The 27,363-nt window shown below is 32.9% G+C and overlaps 1 protein-coding gene across 1 annotated transcript in view; it reads left to right on the forward strand.

The window, feature by feature from the left end:
• Set (NAP domain-containing protein SET) overlaps positions 1 to 27,363 on the forward strand; it is a 45,041-nt gene that overhangs the window by 12,096 nt on the left and 5,582 nt on the right. The window contains exons 3-6 of the mRNA XM_035368430.2: positions 8,166 to 8,344; positions 8,644 to 8,738; positions 9,477 to 9,556; positions 15,823 to 15,897. Of these exons, the coding sequence (XP_035224321.1) occupies positions 8,166 to 8,344; positions 8,644 to 8,738; positions 9,477 to 9,556; positions 15,823 to 15,897 (429 nt within the window). The remainder of the gene's footprint in view (positions 1 to 8,165; positions 8,345 to 8,643; positions 8,739 to 9,476; positions 9,557 to 15,822; positions 15,898 to 27,363) is intronic.

Below are 27,363 nucleotides of genomic sequence, written 5' to 3' on the forward strand. Positions count from 1 at the left end.
TTTGAAAAAGAAACGATCGGTTGTTAGACAATTAACTACGAAACTGATAACCAAAGTCGAAACGAATTTAGGAAATAATATTCCGCTAAATGAGAAAATTGAGATAATCGAGGATTTATATGAACAGTTAATTGAGAAAATCAATGAACTGAAAAGTTTAGATTCAGAAATAGAAACGAAAGTAATTTTGGAGGAGATTGAAAATGAAGTTACCTTAAGTCAAGAATACCAGGATAAAACTGTTATATGGAGAGGAAGAATGCAATGATTTTTGAAGAATTCGGAATCTTCTAGAACAGTTCATCGGAACGAAACGGCTAATGTTGCACTTCCAGTTGAAACGAAAACAGTGAAGTTGCCACGTCTGCAAATCGGAACTTATTACGGAGATTCGTGTAAATGGTTAGACTTTTGGAACCAATTCGAAAATACAATTCATAATCATAGTGGATTGAGAAAAACTGAAAAATTTGCGTACCTAAAATCCTTACTTGGAGGTAATGCTTTAGCTGCCATTTCCGGTTTCGCTTTAAGTGACCAGAATTATGATTCCGCAGTAGAAATATTGAAAGAACGTTTTGGAAGACAAGATGTTGTTATCACCTCGCATATGAATAAATTATTATCCCTTGAACCAGTGGGAAACATTTCAAATGTTAAAGCACAGCGTAAGCTGTACGATGAATGCGAAGCCAACATTCGAAGTTTAGAATCGTTAAACGTTACTTCTGGAAGTTATGGAAATATTCTCTGTCCTATCATTTTGCAGAAATTTCCAGAGGAATTAAATTTGGAATTTAATCGTAGTCGAAATATGGAAGCAGGATTTGATATAAAGAATTCTTAAAAAAGGAAGTTAACTGTCGAGAAGCTGCAAGTTTAATGAACTCTGCGAAAACTAATCAGAAACCATACTTTCGTCAAAATGAACAACGCACGAAAGTTTATCCGAATTATAAACCGAAAGTTCCGACTGCTTCAGCTTTATCAACAATTGGATACGAATGTATATTTTGTGACAAAGAAGATCATACGAAATATAAATGTACTGAGGTGAACGCTGATGAGAAACGCAACATTTTGAAACGTACAGGAAAATGTTTTCTGTGTTTTGGATGTAAACATTTAGCTATCAACTGTAAGAACACACAGTTTTCCTGCAAAAAGTGCCACAGTAAACATCATGAAAGTGTGTGTGTGAATCCCGCATCAGCTGTCTCCAGTGCAAAAAATAAGGAAACCAAAACATTGGCAGAAATTGTTCAAAATTCTTCTGCCAAAACTTTATCTAATAATATGCTTCAAATGGTGTATGCTGTGGCTGAGGGCAGAAATAAGAATTGTATTGTGAGATGTCTTCTTGACGGCGGCAGCCAAATCTCTGCAATTCGAGAAGATTTATCAAGAAAATTACAGTTACCAGTGAAAGGAGAAACTGTTTTAAATCTGCATACCTTCGGTGAAAAGAACGGGAAACATTGGCGTCAAAAGAAAGTTCAACTTACGCTCCGAAATATTAATGACCCTGAAAAATCCATAAATCTCATTGAAGTACCAGTCATAACAAATGCCGATATACGAGTACCAGATGTAGAAATGAAATCCAAACTCCAAGCATTCGGCGAGACTGCGGCGCAGCCGATGGAATGAATCATATTTCCGTTTTAATCGGCGCGGACATTATGTGGAAAATAGCAAGCGAAGAAATAAAAAGGATAAACAGAAATGCCGTAGCGATGAAAACCTTGTTTGGGTGGTGTATACAAGGCAAATTTTCTTCATCAGACTTTCAAATCCATGATGCGTGTTTAAACGTAAGTGTAGAAGAGAAACTTCTAAAAAGCGTCGAATCATTTTGGAATATTGAATCTATAGGAATTAAAAATATTTCTGACGAAGAACAAAATGAAATGGCCTTGCAAATATTTAACAACTCGATTACACAAAAGGGTGATATATACGAAGTCAGACTTCCATGGAAAGATCAGAATGTGACTTTAAGAGACAATTTTAAGAATGCTGAAAGACTGTTCTTAAATCTGATCAATTTAAATCAAACTTGAACTTTTATGCGCAATATAAAGAAGTGATTGACTATCAGCTTAAGGAAGAAATCATAGAAAAGGTCGATCTTGGTACTCCATCTGGGAGACGAACTTACTACATACCTCACCCTGCTGTCATCCGTGAAGATCATAATTCTATGAAACTTTGCATTGTTTATGATGCTTCTTCAAAGGAAAAAAAATCATGAGCATACCTGCCAACTTTTACGAATCTTTCATAATTTTTACGAAAATGCGTTTGTCTTTACGATTTTACGATCGTAATCCATTTTTTACGATTTTTTTCCTTTTTCAAGTTTTTTTAGTGATTTTTGTCGAAATTTTAGAATTTTTCGCCAATTCAGCGATTTTCGCCAATCGCATCGTGTTTTACCGCCAACTACCGATTACTTCGAATCCAGTAACCTGTTTTTTCTCCCAACTCGCCGCTTAACCAGCCAATCCAATGCGCTGAACTTGTTTCTCCCACTCTTTTCTTTGTGGGCGCCAGATTTTTTTTTAGCGTGGATTGTCGCATTCTGTTTTTTTTTTTTTTTTTTTTTTTTTTTTTTGTTGTTGTTGTTTGCACGTGCTACGAATTTTCTTAATACGTCATTGTTACGAAATGAGTTTAAAAAAAACCATATTCTCAATATTTTCGGCGTGCCTACAAAGCCGAATTTCCAACAATTAAAGAATCCTTCAAAAGAAATAACTATGCATTTTGCAACGTGTGCGTGTGTGACTTCATAATAAGTCACGGTGGAAGAAGCGACATTGTGAAGCATTGTTAAGTCTAAAAAGCATTAATGTTAGCAAGTTAATGCTTCGGCTTCGACAACGTCAAAGAAAGTGGATGATTTTTTTTCAAATTCTGGTTTTCATCCGCAGAGAACCTGTTGGCGCTTCGGGAAAGAACCCGTTGCATTTTTACTCTCCAAGCTCGCGGTTCGTCGACCATGAGCCGCGTAAGCGTGATATTTATTATTTTGTAAACGTGATTTTTAGTGCATGTAAATTCAAGTTAGAAGACAAAACAATATATTAAGCATATGGTAGTAAAAATTCACAGATAATATGCATGTAGATGTAAAACTAACCGGTTAAACGTGATATGCGGAAATAAATTTGTATTAAATTCAAGTTAGCACAGAAAAAGAATATATTAAGCATAAGACTATATATAAGCATTTATAACGGAAAAAAAAAATATAAATTAGTATTAATGTACTGAAATTACCCGGTTAAACGTGATAAACGAAAAAAATTTGTCTTAAATTCCAGTTAACACGGAAAACAATATATTCCTTTCACCAGCAGAAATTGATTTATTCTTGTAATTTTAGATGACAATAACCAATAATAAAAATAAAAGCATTACTTAATTACTTAAAATGCATATGCATATTTTTGCGGCCTACGAAAACAAATTATTTTAGGAGTTAAAAACCTCATAGTTCTGCATGCTTACAGCTGTTAATAATTAAGAACACAACGTAAACAGCCGTGTTACAAATTAGCATTTACCCATCCCGCCGTATTTTCTTCCTTTCATCCAGAACCGAAAACTGGCATCTATTCTACGAAAATATTTCTAATAAATAAGAGAAGAATAATATAAATCTGCAAATGCGAACAACGACAGTGATAATTCAACAAAGTGAACGCAAGAGGAATGGTTGCAAACTTCGAACAAGCGAATAGGATAAATCCGCTGGGTTTCCCAGGTTGAACTATTATCGCCAAAGTTGGCGATGTTTACATTTACCGGCTTCTCTGCGGAAGTGCTTCCTCAAATTCGGCTATGAATTCGGATGCTGATGTCATTTTGGCAGAGTTATTGTTTACACAGTTTGAAGACTTTGCCAGTTCTGGAGGAGATAGACTTGATGTCCTCGTTAGTACCTTAAAAAGAATGAAAAGAGCTTATGGTACACCAAAATATGATAGACTAGCAAGAGTTTTATGTGCTATTCTCGTAATTTCACACAGTAATGCTGAGTGCGAGACTAGCAAGAGTTTTTTATGTGCTATTCTCGTAATTTCACACAGTAATGCTGAGTGCGAGAGAGTCTTCAGTGTTGTGAAGAAAAACAAAACTATGTTTCGTTCTTCAATTTCACCAGAAACTCTAGAAAACATTTTAATTGCTAAATGTAATGAGGAAACTAATTGTTATGATAAGAAATTTTCCAAAGAATTTTTGCCTAAAGCCAAAAAATGCACTCTAAATTCATTGCAATAATTTTTTTTTGTGTAACATTAAGTTCTTGTTTTAAGTTTCCTAATAAATTTTTTAGTTACTACTTAATTGAGATTTACTATTGTAAGTACAATTTTCTTTTTTCTATTTGTATAAATTGTTATTTTTTTAATATCAAAGCATGATATTAATTCTTTGTGTTCTTCTGAATTTTGGAGAAATCTTCTGAATTTTTGTCTTTAGAGGCTGGCAGGTATGCATGAATCTCTAAATGATAATTTACTACAAGGACCAAATCTTCTTCCTGAACTTTTGAAAGTTTTAATAAATTTTCGACTTCATCGAATTGCATTTACGTCAGATATTGAGAAAGCGTTTTTACAAATTTCTGTTGCACCTGAAGATCGGGATTCAATGCGATTTTTGTGGATTGATGAGAATTCAAGTTTGAGCAAGAGGAGGAAGCTATACAGATATATCATGAAGCCAATGATATAATGAAAAAGGCATCAATGACTTTGATCAAATGGAATTCTAATTCGGATACTGTAAAAAACCAGTATAAATGAAGTGACAACTTCGTTAACTTTAAATTGCCTGACTGTGATTCCCCCTCAAAGATTCTTGGACTTGAATGGGATACAATTAAGGATATCTTCTGTTTTAATGCACAAGACGTTATTGATTTCATCCAGTCAAATGACCAAACAAAACGCTGTGTTTTAAAAGCTGCTTCAAAAACCTTTGATCCTATTGGGTTTCTTGCTTCATATGTTATTCAAGCAAAAGTTCTGTTTCAGGATTTATGGCTGAAAGGTGTTGATTGGGATGAAATTATCCCACCAGAATTGCAAGACAAGTGGAACAAATGGTATAAGCAACTATGTGATCTACCTAATATCCAGATACCTCGATGGTATTTTCGTGATGTTGATGAAACACTGGAACTACATTGTTTTTGTGAATCATCTCAAAGTGCTTACGGAGCAGCAGTGTGCGTGGAATTCCGTAGCTTAAAATATTGTGGAACAAGTTTAGTGATAGCCAAGAGCAGAGTGGCTCCCCTGAAAAAATTATCTTGACTCGAGCTTATGGCAGCAGTGTTAGGTGCAAGACTTGTAACTACAGTCCGTGTGCATTTCCTTCAATCCATTTGTGCTAAGATTTATTTATGGACAGATTCTCTTATTGTGCTTCATTGGATAAAAGAACTCACCACGGCGATGGAAAACATTCGTACAAAATCGAGTGTCTGAAATTCAAGACAAAACATCCCCGAGCATGTGGCATCATTGTCCTGGCTCAGATAATCCAGCCGATAAAATCACACGTGGTGTTAAAGTGAGTGATCTTGTAGTAGATCAAGTGTGGTGGCATGGACCTTCATGGCTTCATCAAGATGAAATAAATTGGCCTAAAGTGAACGAGCATTGTAACATAGTAGATAGTGCTGAAGAAAGAGTTGTGACTCAAGTTACTAGCAGTGTTCAACCTTTACAACCAGTGTTAAAAATAGAAAACTTTAGTGACTTAGGTAAACTTTTGAGAGTCACGTCATATGTATTTAGATTCATTAATAATTTAAAGTCACAGAATAGAGTGATTGGTCCTGTGACCAAAAATGAAATATGTAATGCTATGTGTTATTGGATTATCTTATCACAAGGTGAGTATTTTTTTGAAGAGTTGAATGATGTTAAATGTAAAAAATCATTGTCTCATAATTCCAAATTGTTTGGGTTAAATCCAGTAATGGATGAAAAGGGTTGTTTAAGAGTTGGAAGTAGATTAGTGAAATCATCATTAGATGTCGATGAAATTCAGCCTATAATATTACCAAATAATTATTTTTCTCGTTTAATTGTTTTGAATTGTCATGAAAAGGTACTTCATGGTGGTGTAAATGAAACTTTAGTGCAAGTAAGAGGGAAATTTTGGATTTTAAAAGCTAGACGTTTTGTAAAATCTGTGTTACATGATTGTAGATTTTGTAAAAAATATGCTAAAGCTGGACACGAGATATCGGCTCCTCTTCCAGCTGACCGAGTGGAGAAAGCTCAACCGTTTGAGGTAAGTGGCATAGATTTCGCTGGCCCTTTGTATTTAAAGGATGGTACAAAAGTGTATATTTCATTGTTTACCTGTGCAGTGACTCGAGGAGTCCATTTAGAATTGTTATCAAATTTAAGTGCAGAGTGTTTCATTCAAGCCTTACGTAGATTTTTTGCACGTAGGGATATTTGTAGAGTTATATATTCTGATAATGCTAAAACCTTTAAGACTGCTGATCGTGAATTAAAATATTTTTATAAATTATGTAAAGATGAAAAGATTCTAAATTTCCTTGGTAAAAATGGGTTTGAATGGAAATTTATTGTAGAAGGTGCTCCTTGGTGGGGCGGATTCTGGGAACGTTTGGTAAGATCTGTAAAAACTTGTTTAAAACGTATCTTAGGTAAAGCTTCTTTATATTATGAAGAACTGTATACTGTTTTAGTTGAAGTTGAAGCTGTTATTAATTCTAGACCTATAACGTATGTATACAATGAACCAAATGAACCTGATCCTCTTTCACCATCTCATTTTATAACTGGGTCTAGATTGACTGTTTTACCTTCACCTGAATCTAAACTAGAATCTACAAGATCTCAGTTGATTAAGAGATGGAAGCATAGGCAATTAATATTAGAGCATTTTTGGAAAAGGTTTTATAAAGAATATTTGTTAGAATTAAGATCAGTCATGTTTTCAAAGAATTAAGATCAGTCATGTTTTCAAAAACTCCAAAGAATTCTCCCGTGTTTAAAATTAATGATGTTGTACTTGTACGAGAAGATAATGTGAAACGCTGTAACTGGAAGATAGGTAGGATTAAGGAATTATTTCATGGAAGAGATGATAGAATTAGATCTTGTGAGATTCAGTTGGATAAGGGTGTTGTTAGAAGACCAATTGAAAGACTATAATCTTGAAGTTCAGTAAAATTGATGCATCCATATACGGATGCATGGAGGGGGAGTGTTAAGTTTAGGATTGTGTATCCATAGATCGCCAATAGATGGCGGTAGTGTTTGTTTGTAAAAAGAAACTGTGATGTCAATTATGTATATGTATTCAGTTCGTCTTTGGTGTGTGTGAATAAATGTTGTGTGGAAGAACGCTCCTCTGTTTATTACTTTAATTGCGATCCAGTCTGATTTATTAGAGATTTACACATATTTTGTTTAAGAACAAAATGGAAAACCATTTTTTTGGTATGTATCTGTGTGTGTGGGAGGGGCACATTTCAAGTTTTGCATGTTAATTGATGCAGCTGAGAGTAATGCCACTAAAAATCAAAGTGCATAAACTTTTTTTTTTTTTCTTTTTAGTTAGTTTTACAGAAAATGTCGCATTTTACACCTCTTATAGCATAGTTCCTTTCTTTAATGCATTTTTTACAGAGTGCACTGTATAATATAAATATTTTCACCTGATGAAATAATTATCTGTTGGCATAATAAGGGAAGATTGCATACCAATTTAAGTGTGTTAATCTTTTATTGTGCTAAATTTATATTAAAATTCTTAATTAATCTGATTGTGGAATTTTGTTAACTGTAGCATTTCTGTAGGAATGCTAGTAGTGATATGTGATGCAAATTGCCAATTTCACTGTTTCAGAGTAGTTGCTTTATAATATGTGTGCACTATTGACATATATTTATAATTTTTTGAGAAGCTTTATATTTTGCTATGTATGAAAATTCCTTTTAAAATGTCTTAATTTTTTATTATTTGTTTAAACATGTATTATTAAACTGGATAGTAATCTAATTTGAATGGGAGCAAAAATTACTCAATTCTAATGTACAATAAATTTTAATGTGTTTTGAAAACTGTGATATTAAAATTGAGGAAAGAATTTAATTCTTTAGGTGATCCAGCTTCTCAGTCAACTCCTATTAAATGGAAAGATGGAATGGATTTAACCAAAAGACATAAAGAAAGACAGGCACAGATGAAAAATAGCCGGAAAAGGGCACATGAAACACCAAGGACATTTTTCACATGGTTTGCTGATCATGGAGATGCATCTGCAGACGATATAGCTGAAGTAAATAATTTTTTATAGTTATGAGTCTTTTTTTTTTTTTTTTTTTTTTAAATGTTTTTCTATCATGTCCATAAAGGAATTTGTTTTTCTAGGTACTGAAATGTCAGGTATTGTGAAAAACATTTTTCAGCTTGTTAAAATAAACTTTTTTGTTAGTTATCTCCATTGATACAGCAGATGCTGGATATAGTTCCCCTTTATTCTCATTTTATGCATTTTTTTATGAGGCAAATGAAACTGAAAATTTGAACTGAATTGAATGTATTTGTTTTTTAGTCTTAACCATTTTCTTTTTGCAGGTTATAAAAGATGATATGTGGCCAAATCCACTACAATACTTTTTAGTTCCAGATATTGAAGTAGAGAATGGAATAGAAGGTGAAGAAGATGAAAGGTAATTTCTGCTCATCTTTTTGTACTGTGTATACTTGCTTAGAAAAAGATTTTAAATATTCAGTTGTTTTTCTTAATATATATTGAGTTGAAAATAATTTTAAAAACCAATAGATCTAGATTTTGTTTCCATAATATTAAAAAAATCCTTTAAGTAATTTTGACATTCTAAATTCTGATAACTCATATTGTGCAGGATATTTCAAGTAGATTTTAAAATCTTTAAATTATGTGCATATACCATGTAGCTATTAGAAGAAAGTAATGTCAGAAATTCTATATTCTATTGAATGGCATTTAGTATTGTAACATTTTAAGAATTAAAAATTTACCATGGTTCAATGACATGGGTGGTTTTGACACAACACAGGACACCATAGTTAGGCTAATGTCACATGTGAAATTATTCCATATATTAATGATTAGAATTTTTAATGAAACAACATTCCTTACACTCTGAAAATTAACAATAAAACAGTGTAAAATTCACCAAGAAGCAGATGGCCTCACCTGTATCATATTAATATATATTTTGGTGAAAACTTAAAATGGCATGTAAGTTAGGAAAGCACTTTCTTGGCAAGCAGATCCTGTGTAGATTACTACTAAATATGTGTAACTGTTTTTGATCCAAATTAATAAAAGCTTTTATATGGATAATTTTCATTTCATATTATTTATGAATTTTGAAAATTTAGCTGTTAATGAAACTTGAGTAAAATATATTGTAAATTCTTAGTGAGGATGACGAAGTAGATGATTCAGTAGTTGTAGTTGAGGAAGAAGGTGATGGTGAAGATGAGGAGGATGATGGAGAAGGTATTTATTAGATATTTTTGCATCTAAGCATTTTATGTATGGTATATGTATAGCATAAAAGCTTATGATAGAGTTATTTATGAAACCATTGAATGATATGAAATGAGTTCTTTATTTAAGTATTTTTTTGATATCTTATAAATGTTGCCTAAATTTGTAGATTTGTTCTTTTATTATGCATTTAATAGATAATTACCTAAATTTTGCAGCTCTCTCTTTTTTTTTTTTTTCTCCCTTTCTATCTTGGTTACTTAACAGTGCTTCATTTCTTAATATTGTAATTTTTTTTATTTTATTTTTCTTTTACTTTGAAATAACACCTCGGAGCAAAGTGTTTTAATTGTAACAGTTCAAAAGGTTTGAGGTACTTAGCTGTTGGCAGAATAGCAGTAATTCGTCTAACATGTTAACATGGATCTTTAACTAAAATACTTATTCATTTTGCATTAAAACATAACTTCACCTTTTGGTTATTTAAACCAATGCTCCGCAACCGGTGTGCCATGAGTAAGATATAGGTGTGCCGCAATCAAATACATGTATTTGACATTTTGCAATTTTTTATCATGTATTTAATACACAATGACAATTTTTTTCCTTAATAATGTCTATTTTAAATGTTTTTATATATTTCACTGTTGTGTGATTGTGTGTCAGCATTTGAATTTTTTCGGCACTTCCTTGATAACTCGGAACTCAAAAATATATTTTTTTTTTAAAGCGCAAGTATCACATTGATAATTATTATGATTGCATATAAATAAATGTTATGGTTTTATAATTGTATATTTTTCAAATTAAAAACAAAAATTTATTGTAAATTTTATGTATAAATCAATACATATATACATTAGCTTTTGGTGTGCCACGAAATTCCAGAAAGATTTTTTGTGCGTCGCAGGTGAGAAAAGGTTGTGGAGCACTGATTTAAACAAAGTATTTTATTACATGTAATTCCTTTTTCAGAGGCTGTCCCAGCCCAGTTAAATTAATCACTTTGTAAACTGTTAGCTTATTGTATGAAGAAGTCAAATATCTTTAGCTCTCTCTATGTGTATCTATACACTCTTGCAAAAAAATCGAAGCATCGAACCAATCCATGAAGGAAGTGGTTGTTTTTAATGAAATTGAATATGTGTGTAGTTCACATGGATCACAATCACCCATTGAGTGTTCAAATTAGTAGTTGGTCGAACTGCCCCTGGCGGCAATGCATGCTTGAATTCGTCGAAGCAAGCAGTGGTAGAGGTTGCTAATGTCATCCTGCGACACATTCTGCCAGGCATTCATAAGTTCTCTCCAGATCTATGGATATTTTGTGGTGCCCGAATCTGGCAGCCTACCATGCGCCAGACATCCTCAATTGGTGAAAGATCTGGTGAACTTGCTGGCTGAGGAAGAGTATCAACCGCACGAAGACAGTCCAGAGATTATGATCCGGCATTATCTTGTTGAAAAATGGCCTCAGGATGATGTGCCATGAAAGTTAATGCAACCAGCTGCAGGATGTTATCAACATATCATTGAGCTGTTAAAGATGTACGGAGGATGACTGAAGATGACCTGCTGTCATAAGAAATAACATCCCATACTGTCACACCAGGGGTTATGGCTGTATTCCTTTGTAAAATTGATTGGGACCGCTGCCCCCCTCCTCTCCAGACACGAACACAGTGGTCATCTGCTTCAAGAGTTAAGCGAGATTCATCGCTGCACGCTATACGATGCCAGCCTGATAGGAGCCATGATGATCGGCTGCTACACTTCAGACGACTACGTCAATGTTATGGGGTCAAAAGCAAATAAATGTCTTAAAGGCTTCTGTGAGCATAACCCCGTCTCAGACAAGCGCCCTGAGATGATGGCTGGTACCATGGGAGGTATAGACGTGTCTGTAGTGCGTTGACGACAATGATGCCGTTGGGGCAGTTCAGGCCTGGCGAACATTCATTGTATCTTGTCTCGCATTTATGCTCCTTGGCCTTCCAGAGCCTTCATTTTGTCGGCAATTTCCTTGTATCAACCATTGCTGCTAACATCTTTGCACAGCAGTGTCTGTATGCTGCAGGTGACGGCCTATTGTTCGGTATGACCACCCAGCTTTACGCAACCCTACAATGCAACCAAGTTTGAAGTCCTTTAGTTGTCTGTAAGGACTTCGATATTGTCATAATGGCATCTTAGTTGCTTCTTTATGGAATAACAATGGCAGCTACAAAAAAAGATAACTTTTCCGTCCTTGTTACGGGTTTTATACTTTGCGAACTGCGCACTAGAAATGCGCGCCATGATCCCAATTCCTGTTCATTTGTGTTGAAATGTTGATCATTTGCATGTCGATCAAGATGTTTTTGTCATACCAAATTTCGTCACAATCACAAAAGTCCTTCTTGGTGCTTTGATTTATATGTTGCTTGGTTTTGATAGCTAGAAATTTTTTCACCATTCTCTTGATGACTACCTGTGCATTTGGAAAAATTTCAAGGCTTAAAAATTATTTCTTCAAATATCAATTGTATATACGTCTGTTCCATTTCTGTTTCTGTGTTTTTAGCTGATGTAAATGACCTTTAATTAATGGAGTAAGTTCGGAGAGATGATTGCTTCTTAAATTTTTTTAATTGTTTCATTGTCTGTAAGAAATGCATTGAAGCGTTCTTTGAGTTTGATCTAGAGGCAGCTTTTAGATGTTAACTGCTTTTGGATTCAGTTTTGGGTTAATATTTGGTCTAAGGTTGGAGAATTATTTCTCTTCATCAGTAGAGGAATGATTTAGGAGTATAGATTTATTTGAATTGCTGTACTGTCAGTGAAATTTTTTTTTGGGGGGATGAGTGTTAAGGTTTTTGATTTTAGAGAATTAGTGATATTCTGCAGTATTATATGGGATGTCCTTTTAAAGGAATACAAGTGGAAATGCCAATTTTCCCCTTTATCAGTGCACTAGTCCAAGTATAAAGCATTTGACATAACGTGATTTTAAATGGAAATTATAGAAGTGGCACCATTTCTGGCAGTATGATAATGTGGTAGTTTTTATGTATTTTTGAATTTGTATTTTAAAATTTATCTATTATGGAAATACATATGTATGTGAATAGTTGAAATAGCAAAAGTTTTGAGGATTTTTCATTAGCTGAACTCTTGTATGTACCTGAAATCCTATATCAGTTAGACCTGCAGAAATTTAATTTTAATTTACATATAGGGGCAGACCTAGAACTATTTTGATGGGCTGTGTGTGCCTATTGTTTAATTGCTAAATAGTGCTAAATATTTTTGGAATAATTTACTAAGTTCAAAACTTTTCATTAACACAGCCATGAAATTTTAGTTTCTAAGTTTGTTGAAAGTAGCATTTTCAGTGGGTTTTGCATAGTTACCAACTCTACAGATTTAGCTGGGAGATTTCTGGTTTTTAAACATAACTCCTGGTTTTTCATTTCTTAACTTTTACTAAGAAAAGCTAACAAGGAAAATGCTTCCCTGCAATAAATAAGTCATTAAAATAATTTATAAAATTGCATTTAACCACTTGTAGTGAATTTCAGAATACATATGAAACTTCACTTCATTTTTCACTTGAATCATTTTATCATTTTAGGAACTTATTAAATTTTATTTCCTTTGAATTGAATTGTCTTGATCCACTGTAGACCTTTACATGAAAAATCAATTAAATTTTATTTCCTTTGAATTGAAATCCACTGTAGACCTTTATATGAAAAATCAAGCAATAGTCGATATTTGTATTTAATTTTGTTTTACCTTATTACATGATACATTATATAGTTTATCTGAACAAATATTGTGCATTAATTTTTTTCCATCATTTTAAGAGTAGAGAGATAAAATAAAAGCTTTACTTTCCCTACTCGGGGTTTTCTTAGTATTATAAAATTTCAAGAATATTGAACATCGAAATTAACAAAGAACATAAAATTTATATCTAATTAATATGTGTACAGTTGAAATTATATTAATAGTTGAGTAAACATGCATCATGCTTTGTAAAGTGAATTTAAGTACATTTGGAGTTTTGTAGATATGGCACTGTGATGCAGCTTGAAAATTTCCTGGTTTTCCTCCAGTTTTCATTTAAGAAAAACCTGGCTTTTCAGATTTCAAGGTTGTAATTTTGAGTTAAGCTGACTAAATCTTTTTCCTTTTTTTTTTTTATCTTCCTCGCTTTGTTTTCCCCCTAATCTGCAGCATTTTTTTTTTTTTTCCCCTATATCCTTTCTGTCCCTCCAATGATTCTATTTTGTTGTTTTTCAATTAACTAGTATTTTGTAATTTGTCAGTGTTTCCTAATTTATCAGTAATTTTGTAAGGTTAGGTTAGTTTAACTGATAAAGGCAAAACATTCAAAGAGGAAGGGAGTAAGTGTTCCGAGGGATAAAATTGATTATTGTCAGCTACGTTGTCGTATCATTTTGTAAGTTTTCATTCTCCATTTAATGTTTTGTTAGTTTCTTGTTAATTGAGCATTTTAATAAGGTCTTTATTTTTACTTGAAATTTTCATTTTCACATTTTGTATTCACTTTTTCATTGGTTATATTTTTGTTTGATGAAAATCAGTAGTTTAATATACATAACATCAATTGATGATCAAATTTTCCCTAATTGTGAAGTTTTGCTCTAATTTACTTACTAAAAATTATGTTACAAATACTACTTACTATTTAAAAAATTACATTCAGAATTTAGTAATAAATCACATACTTTGTTCCATTTGTTTTACATCGTAAAAGAAATTGAAGAAAATTGATGTTTTTATTAAAATTTAGATTCTGTTGTCATTATGGTCCTTTCCAAAAAACAATCATTAATAGAAATGCTTAACACAGTTTTTTTTTTTTTTTTTTTTTTCAGATAACCCATGTGGGAACTGATATGAGAAATACTTATTTTTTAGGAAACTAAGGCTAAACACTGCTTCAGTATAAATCATAATTAGAAAAATCTTGAATTCTGGAAAAGATAGCAATTAATCTTGTGCAGCATTAGAGTATTAATGCATGTACCATTGAACTTTGTTATTGTCACGTTCTATGGGTTTGTGGGTTTGGAGTAATCGATGACAACACTTAATGAAAAATCAAAACACGGGTTATTCCTCAGTGTTACACAGGAGTGATCCAAAAGCATGTTTACAGTCATCCAAAAACTATGACAAACATGCTGAAACAATCAGAAACACAGGCTTCAGGCTATAACGTTGAAGACAGCTTCACGGCATCATACAACTTGGTCGATCGCTTTCAGAGCTGAAGACACTACTACTGAACTAGATGTACTCTAGGTATAATTCGCGATAAACTGATAATACCCTGCTGTTTCGTGTATAGGCAGAGTTTATATAGCTTTTTTTTACCTGCCTTTGAGAACATTCTGGGGCAAACAGTTAAGAATTCATTTTAGAATATTCTCACTCCATCTATGGCATGTCATCGAATGGGCAGTTTCATGCCAAATCTGGTAACTTTGCTCATTCTTGCCGTTTTCTGGTGACCCTAAAACCGCTTTGTGGGAAAGCCATCTTATCGCTCGTAACATGACCATATTCAAGGTATTTGTTGTAATTATGTCTTATCGTATATAATTCCTTTATATAAATGATTTAAAACATATATAAATGCTTAATGAGGATTATAATTCAAAATTTATTCTACTTATTTTGCTGTTTGTATCGCAAAAGGCCTTTTCTTTGGTTCCAGGTTTGTCCTTTGAATGAAGTTTAACTCAATAAAGTTTCACGGTTTATTTAAAATTTTTTCATAAATTTGAATCATTTTTAAACTGAAACTAATTTTTTTCTTCAACACAAAATTAATAGCCTTTCGAAACTAACGCGCATTAGTTTAGAAAGGCTATTAATTTTGTGTTGAATCATTATAAATGGCATTTCATTTTCCAAATTCTTGCCACCAAATATTAGAGCCGTGCATTATATGTAGAGGAATTAAATAATGAAGAATCTGGATGAATGTAGGTTTCTCTGCAGACAGGCTGCCTTTATGGGAGGTTTTGTTATCCCCTCCATATAACATGAATATGAGCTTGGTCCCATTAAAAATCTTTGAAGACATCCCTCCTTTTAGACTTTTAAATCTTTGAAGACATCCTCCTCGCCTTTGTATGCTTTGTCATAATCAAATCAATCTTTCATCTCAGAAAAAGGAAAAACCTTTAATTTTTCATATATATGACTAATTTATTACCTAATGTTGCTGTCATTTTATATTTACATGTTGCTTTTAGGTGAAGAAGAGGATGAAGAAGAAGTATATGAAGAAGGTGAGGAAGATGCTGGTGAAGGTATTGAGGAAGCTGAAGGTATGAATCCTTGAGAATGTTGTGCGACGCTGCTTGTTTTCATCTTCTGGAGCCCTTATATTTTTTCGCGATATAACCGCACAAGCACATCATTCAAACGTTAAATACTTGTGTTAGTTTATGTATATTCCATAGGTACATAATAAAATTTTGTTTTTAAATATGTAAATCGTATAGTTCTTTATTTTTAAATTTGTAAGTAACAGGAGGAAATACTTGATTCATTACTCTTTTTCTGTTTCATTGAGTAAGTAATTTAACTGAGGATGGTTTCAACATTAATAAAACGGCCCTTTTTCTTGGGGGGATGGTATATATTTTAATGTATCTGCAACAATAGCCAGTTTGTGCATGCTTTCTGCACAGTGTGTTTGAGTGCCTTAGATTTATATCCTCATTTATTTTTTGCTTAATGGTTAGCTCAGAAGGACTATTTATTTCATAAAAATGTATCTATTGGCCACTTAGATTTTTTGCTTTCTAATAACTTTCTTTTTTTTTAGAAATTGCTTCTTTTAAATTTTTTTTTTAAAACAGAATGTAAAGCTGTAATTTATAAACAAGCTGTAAAAATATGCCCAACAGATATATTTTGCTATTGAGTTTGCTATCCATGCCTTTATACAAAGTCACTTATTGGTGAAAAGCATTTGCTTGGCACAGCCAATAGATACTACTCATAAAGTGTGAAAAAGGTACATATGCCTGATGTTGATAGTTTTGCAACCAAAGGGAAGAAGCTGAAGATCTGAATCCTTGAGAGTGTTGTGTAAGACTGCGTTCAGACGGCAACGTAAATGTCACAGAGGCATAATCGCAAGGAATAAAATGCGGGAACTCCATTTGTACCTGCGAAACAGGGTCTAAGCCCCACCCACTTAGAGAAGCTAAATTTATGCATGCGTGGATGTGTCTACATCTTTGCTGCTCTGTTTTCACATTAAGGTTTTGGGCTGTTGCTCTGATTGGTTGACTCTTATGCCAAGAGCCCTAAACCGGATTTTGTGACTTGACAGTGACCCCCTGCCTGGCAATGCAGCTCAGCTTAAACCACATATACCATCTTCTGAACGCAGCTTAATGCTCTGGCTTTTAATCTTCTAGAGGACATAATTTTTGTGACATATCCACGCAGACACTACATTCAATCTTTAAATACCTCTTACTTTATGTGTAGTCTATAGGTGCATAATAAAATTGCTTTTAAATCTTGGTTTAAATTGTAAGTAGCCACAGAAAGTACTTGATTCATTACCTTTTCCTCTGTTTCACCATTTAATTAAAATACATACAATTTGTTTTTGCTGCTGTTTGCATTGAATTAGTGGTGAAACTGAGGAAGAAAAATAATGTTCAGGATTTGTGAATATAATTTTATAGGCTTTTTAACTATTGAAATAAAAATGGCATTTTCTAGTTATCTGCATTCCCAGTTTCAACTTGATAAAACCGCTTTCCTCCCATATTTTCAAATATACATGTAACAACAGTCAACTCGCATGCATACGACCGGCACTATTGAATGTGTGTGAGTTTATATGTTTTATATTTAGCTGCCATTTTTCAAACAGTATTAGATAATGGCTGTAAAAATGCAAATATTGTTCGAATAGATGTTTTTTTCCTTGTGAACACTAATAAGAAAGCTATAAAGGTAGCCAATTAATTCCCCCCCCTCTGAGTTCACAACTTTTCATAGGAGTAGGCAACAATCAGAAAGTTCCATTAATGAATGGTGTTAAATATTTCTATTAATTGAATTTTATTTATTCACTTTTGATGCTTTCTAATTATATGCACCTCATTCCAGAAAAAACATTGGTTTGCCTTTCTTTGCGGCTAGTTATTAACCACTAAATGCAACTAAATTGTAAAACTGCTATTCAGAAATAATTACAAAACAAGTATTTTATGAGAAAATATAAAAGGCTAGTGTTTATTTTTAACAGTTGGTGATACCATTAATGATGGTTAGGTATAAAGTGTATAAATCCATGTGTATTCCAGCATATGTTGTATGCATAAGTGAAGGGGTTTGCTATTGTACGTGTGCTAGCAAATGTTGCAATTTTACTGGGTATTGAAATAAATGTGGATAATTAGAATGCATCTTCCTTTTTATTAACTTTAAATAAAATGTGTTTTCAAGGGGGGATGTGCTTTGTTTAGGCTTCTGTATTTTACAGTTAAGCAAGTTTCACATTTTATTGTATCTTGTGTGAAATAATAAATATATACATTTCTTGAATGTACCATTGGTCTAACCTTTTCTGTTATGGGATTCTTCTTAATTTCAAGAAAAGAGAGAAATTAATGGCAACAAATGCATGGGTGTTTTTCCAGTTCAGAATATCCAGTGTGTTTATGGGACAAATAGAGATTGTTTGTTGATGCTGTTTAGATAGTTTTTTAAGGATAAATAATGATAAAAAAGGTCATAAATATAGTTAAATGGCTGGATATATGGAGTCATATTTGATATTTTCATAGTATATCATACGAGTGTTTCTAGTATTAAAGCGTATCACCTCTTTGGCAGATGAACCTCCTGAATAGGCTGTTTTGTGATGATATTTAAAAAAAAAAAAAAAAAAACATGCAATGAATTCTAAAGACCTGGAAAGATTTTTATTTGCAATCATCTTCTAATGGTGACATAATTAAGTCATGAATATTACTGAACATAGATTAGTTGTAAGATATTTGTGAACTGTGATGAAAAAATGAGTAAAATGATATATAATTTTATGTTTACTAAATTGAAATAGGTGCATGATCCAATAACCATATTTGCAGTTTATTTTTTCATAAATTAAAAAAAAAAGTATTGGTACAGTTTTTTTTTCTTTAAAAATAGTAGGAATTTTGAATTTAAATTTCAGATATCATTACATTATATTTCAGACATTATTATCCCTCCTTTAATTTATTAAAATAAATTCCAAGAATTTTCATCAGTATAAATCTCCTTCCTTGAATATTTTGTTTATCCTGTTTAACCACTTGCGCTAAAAAGCACGTCAAGATGCTTTTGTCTTGAACCGCGAGCGATATTTCGATAGGCATTTATCGCATAAATAAAATAAAGTGGTGCACATGTCGCCCAACAACAAGATTGTTGTTTATTTTTCGTTACAGATTTGGATTGCACTTGCAGATGTGAAGCGGTGTAAGTGAGACACTTTACCACTTGTTATATTGTAGCTCACGCCACTGCAACCGTGAAGTTTAGTCGTAGTGCAAGTGGTTAAAAGTAAAATGGGAGTGATTTATTGGAATAATTTTTCTTAATAGATATGCATGTTTTTTGAAAAAAACTATTTGCCATTATTTATTTTAATATGTGTTATTTTTTCAAGGTATAAGGTTACAACCCTATGAAAACTAATCATTTTAAGATATAATCATTAAATAAACTATTGAGGTTGGAATTTTGAAAACAACGGTAATACTAGACTAATGTTTGTGAAAAATGCTACACCATGAAGGAATTGTTGGAAATGAATAAATTTAGTCCATATATTACTGATAGTGATACAAATAAACAATAAAGTTTACAAGACAAAAAACAAAACTAACGTCGGAAATCAGTACTTTGTGGCCATACTGAGGGATGAGAGGCTTTTTAATGTCATAGCATTGAATCATGCATATCATGGATGTAATCTTAGGGAATAGCATATGTCTTTGATTTGATGCCAAAGTTCAGTCTTGTGTGCCTCACCCCCAGTTGTGCAAATAAGTTGCCGACTGATCCCAGACATGCACAGTGGATGGCATGTCCAGGGAATATGTAGGTCAGGGAAGAAATGAAATCTAATGTGCCTTAAAGAAGGCTTGTGCACTCTGGGAAATGTGCACGGGCATTATCCTGCTGAAATATAGCATCCAGAATGGGGATAACCTCAGACTCCACAGCTTCCCTTATATAGCGATCACTGTTGGTTGCCTACACCATGATGCCAGGCATTGGTGCTGTAAGATGCTGGATAACACACTGTGGGAGCATATGTTCCTCTCTGTAATGTCTGATGCTTACTCTTCCATCATACTACAGATTGTTGTGAGATTCGTTAGAGAAAATAACTTATTGCCACAGGGCACAGCACACTCTGTGTTGTCATGGCCATTGAAGTTGGAAGTGTCTGATTAAGCGACAGAGGAATGCTACGTAAAGGAATCTTTGTAATTCATGCTGCAGCAGACGACTAACCGCAGAGTGCCGTGCTCCAACATTGTGCTAATACACAAGAGGACTTGCTAGAATCTGTCGCTGACATGTCTGTCGTCCTTTGCTGTTGAATGCCCTACTGCTAGAATTTCACCTTGTTGGGTTCTCCTCTGTCCATTTCTTCCAAACACGCATTACTCTGCGTGTAGGCTGCAGTTGTTGAATATGAAGGTCAACCCTCTCACTACCGATGATGCGGCCGTGTACGAACTCCGTTAATTCTTAGGTATGGCACCCTCGACTGTTGATGACGCATATTGACCACTAATTAAACTTTCACTGCAGGTAGAAAACGAGAAACAGATTTCAACACAACTTTCAGTCCTTTATATATGTAGATTAAGTGGCAAGTTTTCATTTCATGCATGTGCAATTGCTTTGTAATTTTAATCATTTGCACGTCTTACCTCAATTATGCAAGTTGAACCAAGTTTGGTTCAATTTGAATAATTTCTTCATGGTGGTACAATTTTGGCAAACGTTAGTGTATATTTCAAATGTGCTTTAAGGGAAATATTAACCACTCTATTTAAGTAGACTGTCATTTACTTCATTAAGGGTTGGAATGTCTTTCAAAGAAAAGTTTTTAGCCTTGAATATTTTCATCTGGTTTGAAGGAATATATTTTGAAGTCTTATCAGTGTGAAAAGAGAAATATAAACATGCAGTTTTTTTGGGATATAAGAGTAGTAATAGTTTAATAGTTAAGAATTTACTCATAAAAACAAACTCCAGATATATCTGCATAACTGTTAATATCCTTCAGTGTTTGGGAAAAGCAGATTTAATTTTTTGAGACAGGAATTTGTAAAATTTTATTTCTCAGCTGCTTTTGAACTTCGTTATAATAATTGCCTCTTGTTAAGATTTCACATCTGACCGAAATAAGATTATTCAGTTCAGTTATCTTGTAAATGTATGTGATATAAATATAGTCAAAATTCCAGTGTGAAAACCACTTTGTGATTATAAGCACACCTTCTACTGTAAATGTAACTACTAAGAGCAGCATTTTGAATAGGAGTTACTTTTCAGAATTAAACATTGCAAATGGTTTTTTAAATTATTCTTTCAGCTATGTTAAATCAAATTATGTAAAAAAAGTTTTTTCCTAAATTGCTGCACTTAAAATTATTTAGAGAGTAAATTGGATGCATATTTTGTCTGAAAATCTAAAATTTGCTTAACTTCTGACTTTCTAATATACTTTTTAAACAATGCTGTTGTATGCAACTTGAGTTAAGGTTGAGTTTTTTGTGATGCTTTATCACTAAAGCATTGGTTGGCTTTGAAAAGAAAACACTACTATTAGTTTGTTTCATGTAACATTTATATCTTTCAGTGATGTTAAAGTAAAAATAAGAGTTTTAATGGCTTATCCATTCCAAAATGAAATTTAATATTCTGAAAAGATTTTTTATATTATAAATGTTTAAAATACAATCCTTCCATATTCTGCACATTTAATTACACTCTCTACAAAAAATATATTGAATTTCAGAGTGGAGTAGGTAAAGTAACATAAGTTGATGTATATTTAATTTTTTATGTAATCGTCTAATATTACTGGATCGTAAAGAATATAAATTTTGCAACTGTTAAACCATTAATATAATGGAAAACAAATCAGGTATATAATGTCTGATTAGTTTTGTGGAAAGCACATGGTAACAGCCAGAGAACAAATCGCTGCTTTGGGAGAAAACCGGCAGAACTTAAAAACCATTAGTTTAGAAAAAAAACTAAGAAGATTTAACAAAAGGAATGCCAATGTTAATACAACACTGACATAACTGCCCTCTGGTGGTCGAATATGCAAATTGCTTTTGTGATACCCTTCCACATGAAAATGTACCAGTTTTTAATAAAAATGTATCAATCACAATTTTTTGGTTATGCTGGCTTTCTTCCAAAGTGCAAATATTAGGAGATAGTAAAAGTCCCAAGAAGAGTAATTAGTGTTAGATTGTGCTTACTGTTTATATTTTAATAAAATATATAATTTTCTGATGCCATTGTGAAGATGCTATAAGGGATAAATAATCCCCAACTTTTGAAACCTTGCATAAAGGGTGGTGTAACTCCTAGGTAATAGAGTTGATATGAAAAGAATAACCATGCTTTAAATAAAACTTTCTTCAGTAAAAGCAAAGTTATTTGTGTATATGGAGAAGAAAGTCCTGCTGATAGGACATGTATGAAAAATATTGGAAGTTCAGTGAGCATTTCATGTATGTGACTAAAAATTAAATGGCACGTTTGTCAAGATTTTTTAACTGGCAGGTTTTCAGATGTTATCTGTAAATTTTAAACTTTTATCTTAAAGAAATCCATCCTCTCATCAAAGGCAAGTCCTTACATGTTTTTCAGCTTTATCTTTTTATTAGCATCCTTAAATACTAATGCTAAAGTGGGATAAATATAATGTACTTGTTGAATAATGAAAAAGATGTAGAATTTGGTTTTGGTGCATTATAAAGCTATGTGGTTCACTGAATAAGAGATATGTGAGTGATAACAGGTGCGGTTGAAATAAAGTCAGTGCCTGTACATTCATGTGGGTGTATGTGATATTGCCAGACCTTGCTAATTGCTGAGCTCCTGCTACATGCTGAAATGCTAGAATCTGTTGAAGAATATCTTGAGGGAGAGCATTAGCAGGTTCTACCACCTTTCTCCAGAATTTTGACTGCCCTTTTATTTGTAGTGCCCGCTTGCTGCATAGATACTATATGCTTGTAAGTATCTCTGGGATTCAAAGCCGAACCTGTTGCTATGGTCGTCTTGGGAGGTGCTCTGATAGGTAACAAATAGCTGTCTCCTTTGGCCTTGAACTGCCACACTTGGCTTGGATTTGGGAAGTTTACAGAAGCCTTCCGAAGGCCAGACATCTAGAATTTTTCATAAATAGTTAAGGACACGGGTAGTAGATCATGTGCACTCTTCACACACACACACACACACACACAAAAAAAAAAGTGACAGCTTTGTATCTCCCATTCTACTGGACAAAATTTAATTTGTGTTTTTCATGTCTCGAAAGACACCACTTAGGTTGGATTATTCAATTAATTAATTATGGCAAAGCACACAAGGGCTATCTGGCTAAAGGGAAGGATGCCTTTGTGGAGGACTTTCTAAGGGTAACTGGCTCGTATACACATTACACATGAGAAAAACCACGAAAATGCCCAGGCAGGCAGCCTGTTCGCGGGATTCGAACCTTGGAACAAACTACCAGTGTTTAGCGTCTTTACCACTCAGCCGCTAGTGGGCCCAGACACCACTTAGAATACTTGTTAAGTCTAGCATAGGTATTTTGACACAAAATCTGACTTTTCCTTAACATTATATACCAATATTTTTTTCCCCTCTATTTTGATTCTAAAACTCAAATTATTCCCAAATATTAAATCTGGTGAGAAATTTGCCGAAAAATTCAAAAATTTATCATTCAGTATTCCATGCTGCTTGTTAGTGGTCGAGTAAGGGCATTCTGTGACTGAAGCAAGATGTTGAGCATAGTGGAATCTGATGAGAAGTGCTATTTTTGAAGGACTTCAGATTCTATAGTCCATACAGTGAAGTGAGCACTGTGTGATTCTTAATCTACTGATTGACGAGATCTTAATTCAGTTTGATCAACATCTGAATTTAAAGTTTGAAGTGACTGGCTACATATTTGTACAGCTGAGTCATTGAAGATAACAATCATTCAGTATTACTTGTTTTTTTTTTCCCCTGTCCCCACCGTCTGTATATTCTTGCTGTACGATATATATAGTACACATACATATATGGGCATAATTACTTAAAATTCGCAACTTAAATTTCTGTGACATGACAGTAGTTAAAAAAATGCAAGAGAGATAAATCTATATTAAAATTAACAGAAAAAGGCTGTTAACAATTTGTTTTTAAGCACTTTTAATTCAAAGAATAAGTTTATTTAGTCATATAAATGTAATCATTCAAAATAAGAATACTTAAAATATATTAAAAAAAGTGGGTACTTGCTTATTAGTGCAACCTCCTCTCTGGAAGTTATTAAATTTTCAGAATGCCCCAAACTCTGTCAGCCATGCACTTAAAGCATGCTATTTTCATACGTAGACTTTATCCCGAGTTTTTATAGAAAAATGGAAATGTATTTTGTCTTAAAACTCAGTTTTAATATATGCACATGAGAGATTTGCCTTGCTTGAAAAAACCTGCAGTGCAATTTCTGCAAGAAACAATATTTTTCACAAAATTGCTAAAGGGAAAATTCACTTTGAATCTATTCTTAAGTGATTGTTATGAAATTTCTTCTAGAAAGGAGGGAATAATCTTATAAATAGGTTTACTGATAATTTTTGTAGTAATTTATGATGTGCGTATTAATATATAATACGTATATATATATAGAGAGAGAGAGAGTAATTTTTTTACAATTTTAAGTCTTTTTTTTTTTTTTTTTTTCTGTAAAAAATTAGGAAATGCCATGAAGGTAGTTGCATTTATGAAAATGCACCAAAAAAGTGTTTGTCGTATTTTGATCGGAGTCTGTGACAAACAGAATTAATGGCTGTATATTTTTAACATAACTGTTTTTATGATATAAAAATATAGTTTTAATAGATGGTTTAGGAACTTTTATATACCAAAGTGTACACAAATTGCGTATTTTTCTCGATAAAAATAGTTTCTAAGCAATGTGAAATCTGTTAATATTGTTAATCTGTATCCCTACAGAATTTTCTTATTTCTCATAAAAATTTACTTAATTCTAGTGGTTTGTCAGTATTTTTCCTGTCATTCTGTTTTAAATTGACTTTTTTCAGATAAGGTCTGGTTGGTTGATCATCCATGAACTATTACAGGAGTTGACTGTATATACACTGAAGAGCCAAACATTATGACCACCTACTCAGTAACACTTTGCCCAACCATTAGCCTGCAAAACAGCTGCTACTCACCTTGGCTGGAATGCCACAAGTTCTTGGTAGATGATTGAAGACAGGTTGTCCCAAGTGTCTAAGCAGCAACCATTCAGAGTCAAGATAATTCTGATATAGTGGTGTTTGAATTCCGAGCTGCCCCTTGATAATATCCCAAATGTGCTCTGTTGGGCTTAAATTCAGCAAATTAGGTGTCCAGGACATCAATTGGAATTCATCCTTATACTTCTCAAACCACTCCAGCATAATTCGAGTCTTATGATATGGGGCATTATGATTGCTGGAAATTCCATTACCAACTGGGAGGACAGATTTCGTGTATGGGTGCAACTGATCTGTAATTACGTTAGGTAGTCCTCAGGTTTCAGGAATGGGGGTAGATCTGTGCATGAGAATGTTCCCCAGTGCATAATACTGCCATTACCAGCCTGTGTATGACTTGCTCTATCAGGGGTCAACAGTTCACCCAGAAGATAGCGAGCGTACCCTGAGATGACCATCAATATGCGAAGGAGAAATCGTTATTCATCTGACCGTATATTCTACACAGTTTTTTTACATGGGTAAAAGTGAGGCAGGAGCACAACAATAATGTTCTTTATTCAGTGTAATTCCTTTGCATGAACCATGAACGTACTCATGATATCCGACTGTAAAAAATATATTTCCTGTGATTTCTTTATGCTTTTACCTTTTGAATTTTCTGCTGTAAATCAGTTAAAAATAAGTAATTTTTCATATAAGTATACAAGTAAAAATATTTGGATAATTTTCTGTTAAAAGTGCTGAGTGATAACAGCTTTAGATTGCAAATTGTACGAAACAGAACAACTCATCATTTTTGATGGACATTTTTTATTGTATATGATTTTAACTCGAGGAATTTTTAGGAATGGACAGAGTTACAATTTGGCATAAAATTATGGTTCTGCTATTAGCATTTTTTAGGAAAAACATTTTACAGTGATACACTTAGTTCATATAGCCATAAGATAATTATCTTTCAGTTTACACAGTACTGGAATGGCTCTGCAACCAAATTCAGGCCAAGAGAGTGAATTTCTAACCGTTTCAAAATTCCATAATATTTTTCTCATTTTACATATCTCTCTACTGTCTTACATAAGATTCTGTATATCTGTATGAAGTACCCTTTTTCTGCAATATAATCATATGTCAGATTATTTTACAAATTTGTTAGAAATTAAAGGTAATTAAACTTTGAGTAATTGGTTACTATCCTGATAAGTTTTAATTTAAACAAGCAAAAGGCTTAATATTAGAAGAAAGGTTAATTTAAGAAATTTTAAATGAGTTCTTTTGAGAAATTAATGACTAAGGAAAAGTATTGCAAAAACTCAATCTTTCAACATGGTATTACTGGTCAGATTAAATGCAATAAGCAAAAATCTCTCTCTTTTTTTTTTTTTTTTTTTTTTTTTTTTTTCAAAATATGTAGAATTAAGAAATTCAGAACTACTAAAAAACTGCTGCTAAACAGAAATTACTACATAATTTAAAGTGAACCTAAGGAAATGAAACCAAGTTTCTTTTGTTGAGAATGAAAGGCTGTAGCCTAAAATGGGAAATATGTCTAAAGGCCAGAGCTCTAACATTAATTAGGAAAAAGAATGAATTTAATTAAAAAAGAAATTGAAAAGAAAATCAAATTATTTATTTATATTGAACAATAAATGTATATTTAAATTTCAGGTTGACATTTTAAATTTAATCTGAACCCTGTGGTTGTATTAGCTAGAAATATCAGAAAAATCAAAATCTGGTTTGATGCTCTATGTTAATACAGTACCCTAGTTTACTTCTGTATTTCGTTTAGTTGTTATTGCAGAAAAGCAGTATTTCATACAGGTATACAGAATCATATGCAAAATTGCATTTATTGTTGTGCTGACTAAATCTGGATGTTTGGTTTTCAGTCCAATCCACTTAATTATGTAGAGATTTTTCTTTAACTTCAGATTTTAGCATCTGCCTTTCTCTCGTGACAGTTAACTGTTCTTTCTTGAGCTACAAGGTAGGCAAAAAAGCTCTTGCCGTTTTGGACAGTCAGAAAGAAAAAGTCATAAAACAAATAATAATCACCACTAATCCTCAAAGTAATTACCATTGGCATTCAATGTCTTTTGCCAGCGAGTGGCTAGCTGTACAATACAATCGTGGCAAAACTCGGGAATCTTGAACACAGAGAAGTCTGTGATGAGGGCCTTTTCGAGGTTTGGTCGGTTGTTGAATGATTTCTCATAAAGATGGCTGCCCAGGGAATGGAAAAGGTGG

This window comes from Stegodyphus dumicola, chromosome 8 (genome assembly GCF_044657685.1).
Source record: "Stegodyphus dumicola isolate Sdum_Otavi_A_Nest chromosome 8, ASM4465768v1".
Classification (NCBI taxonomy): domain Eukaryota; kingdom Metazoa; phylum Arthropoda; class Arachnida; order Araneae; family Eresidae; genus Stegodyphus; species Stegodyphus dumicola.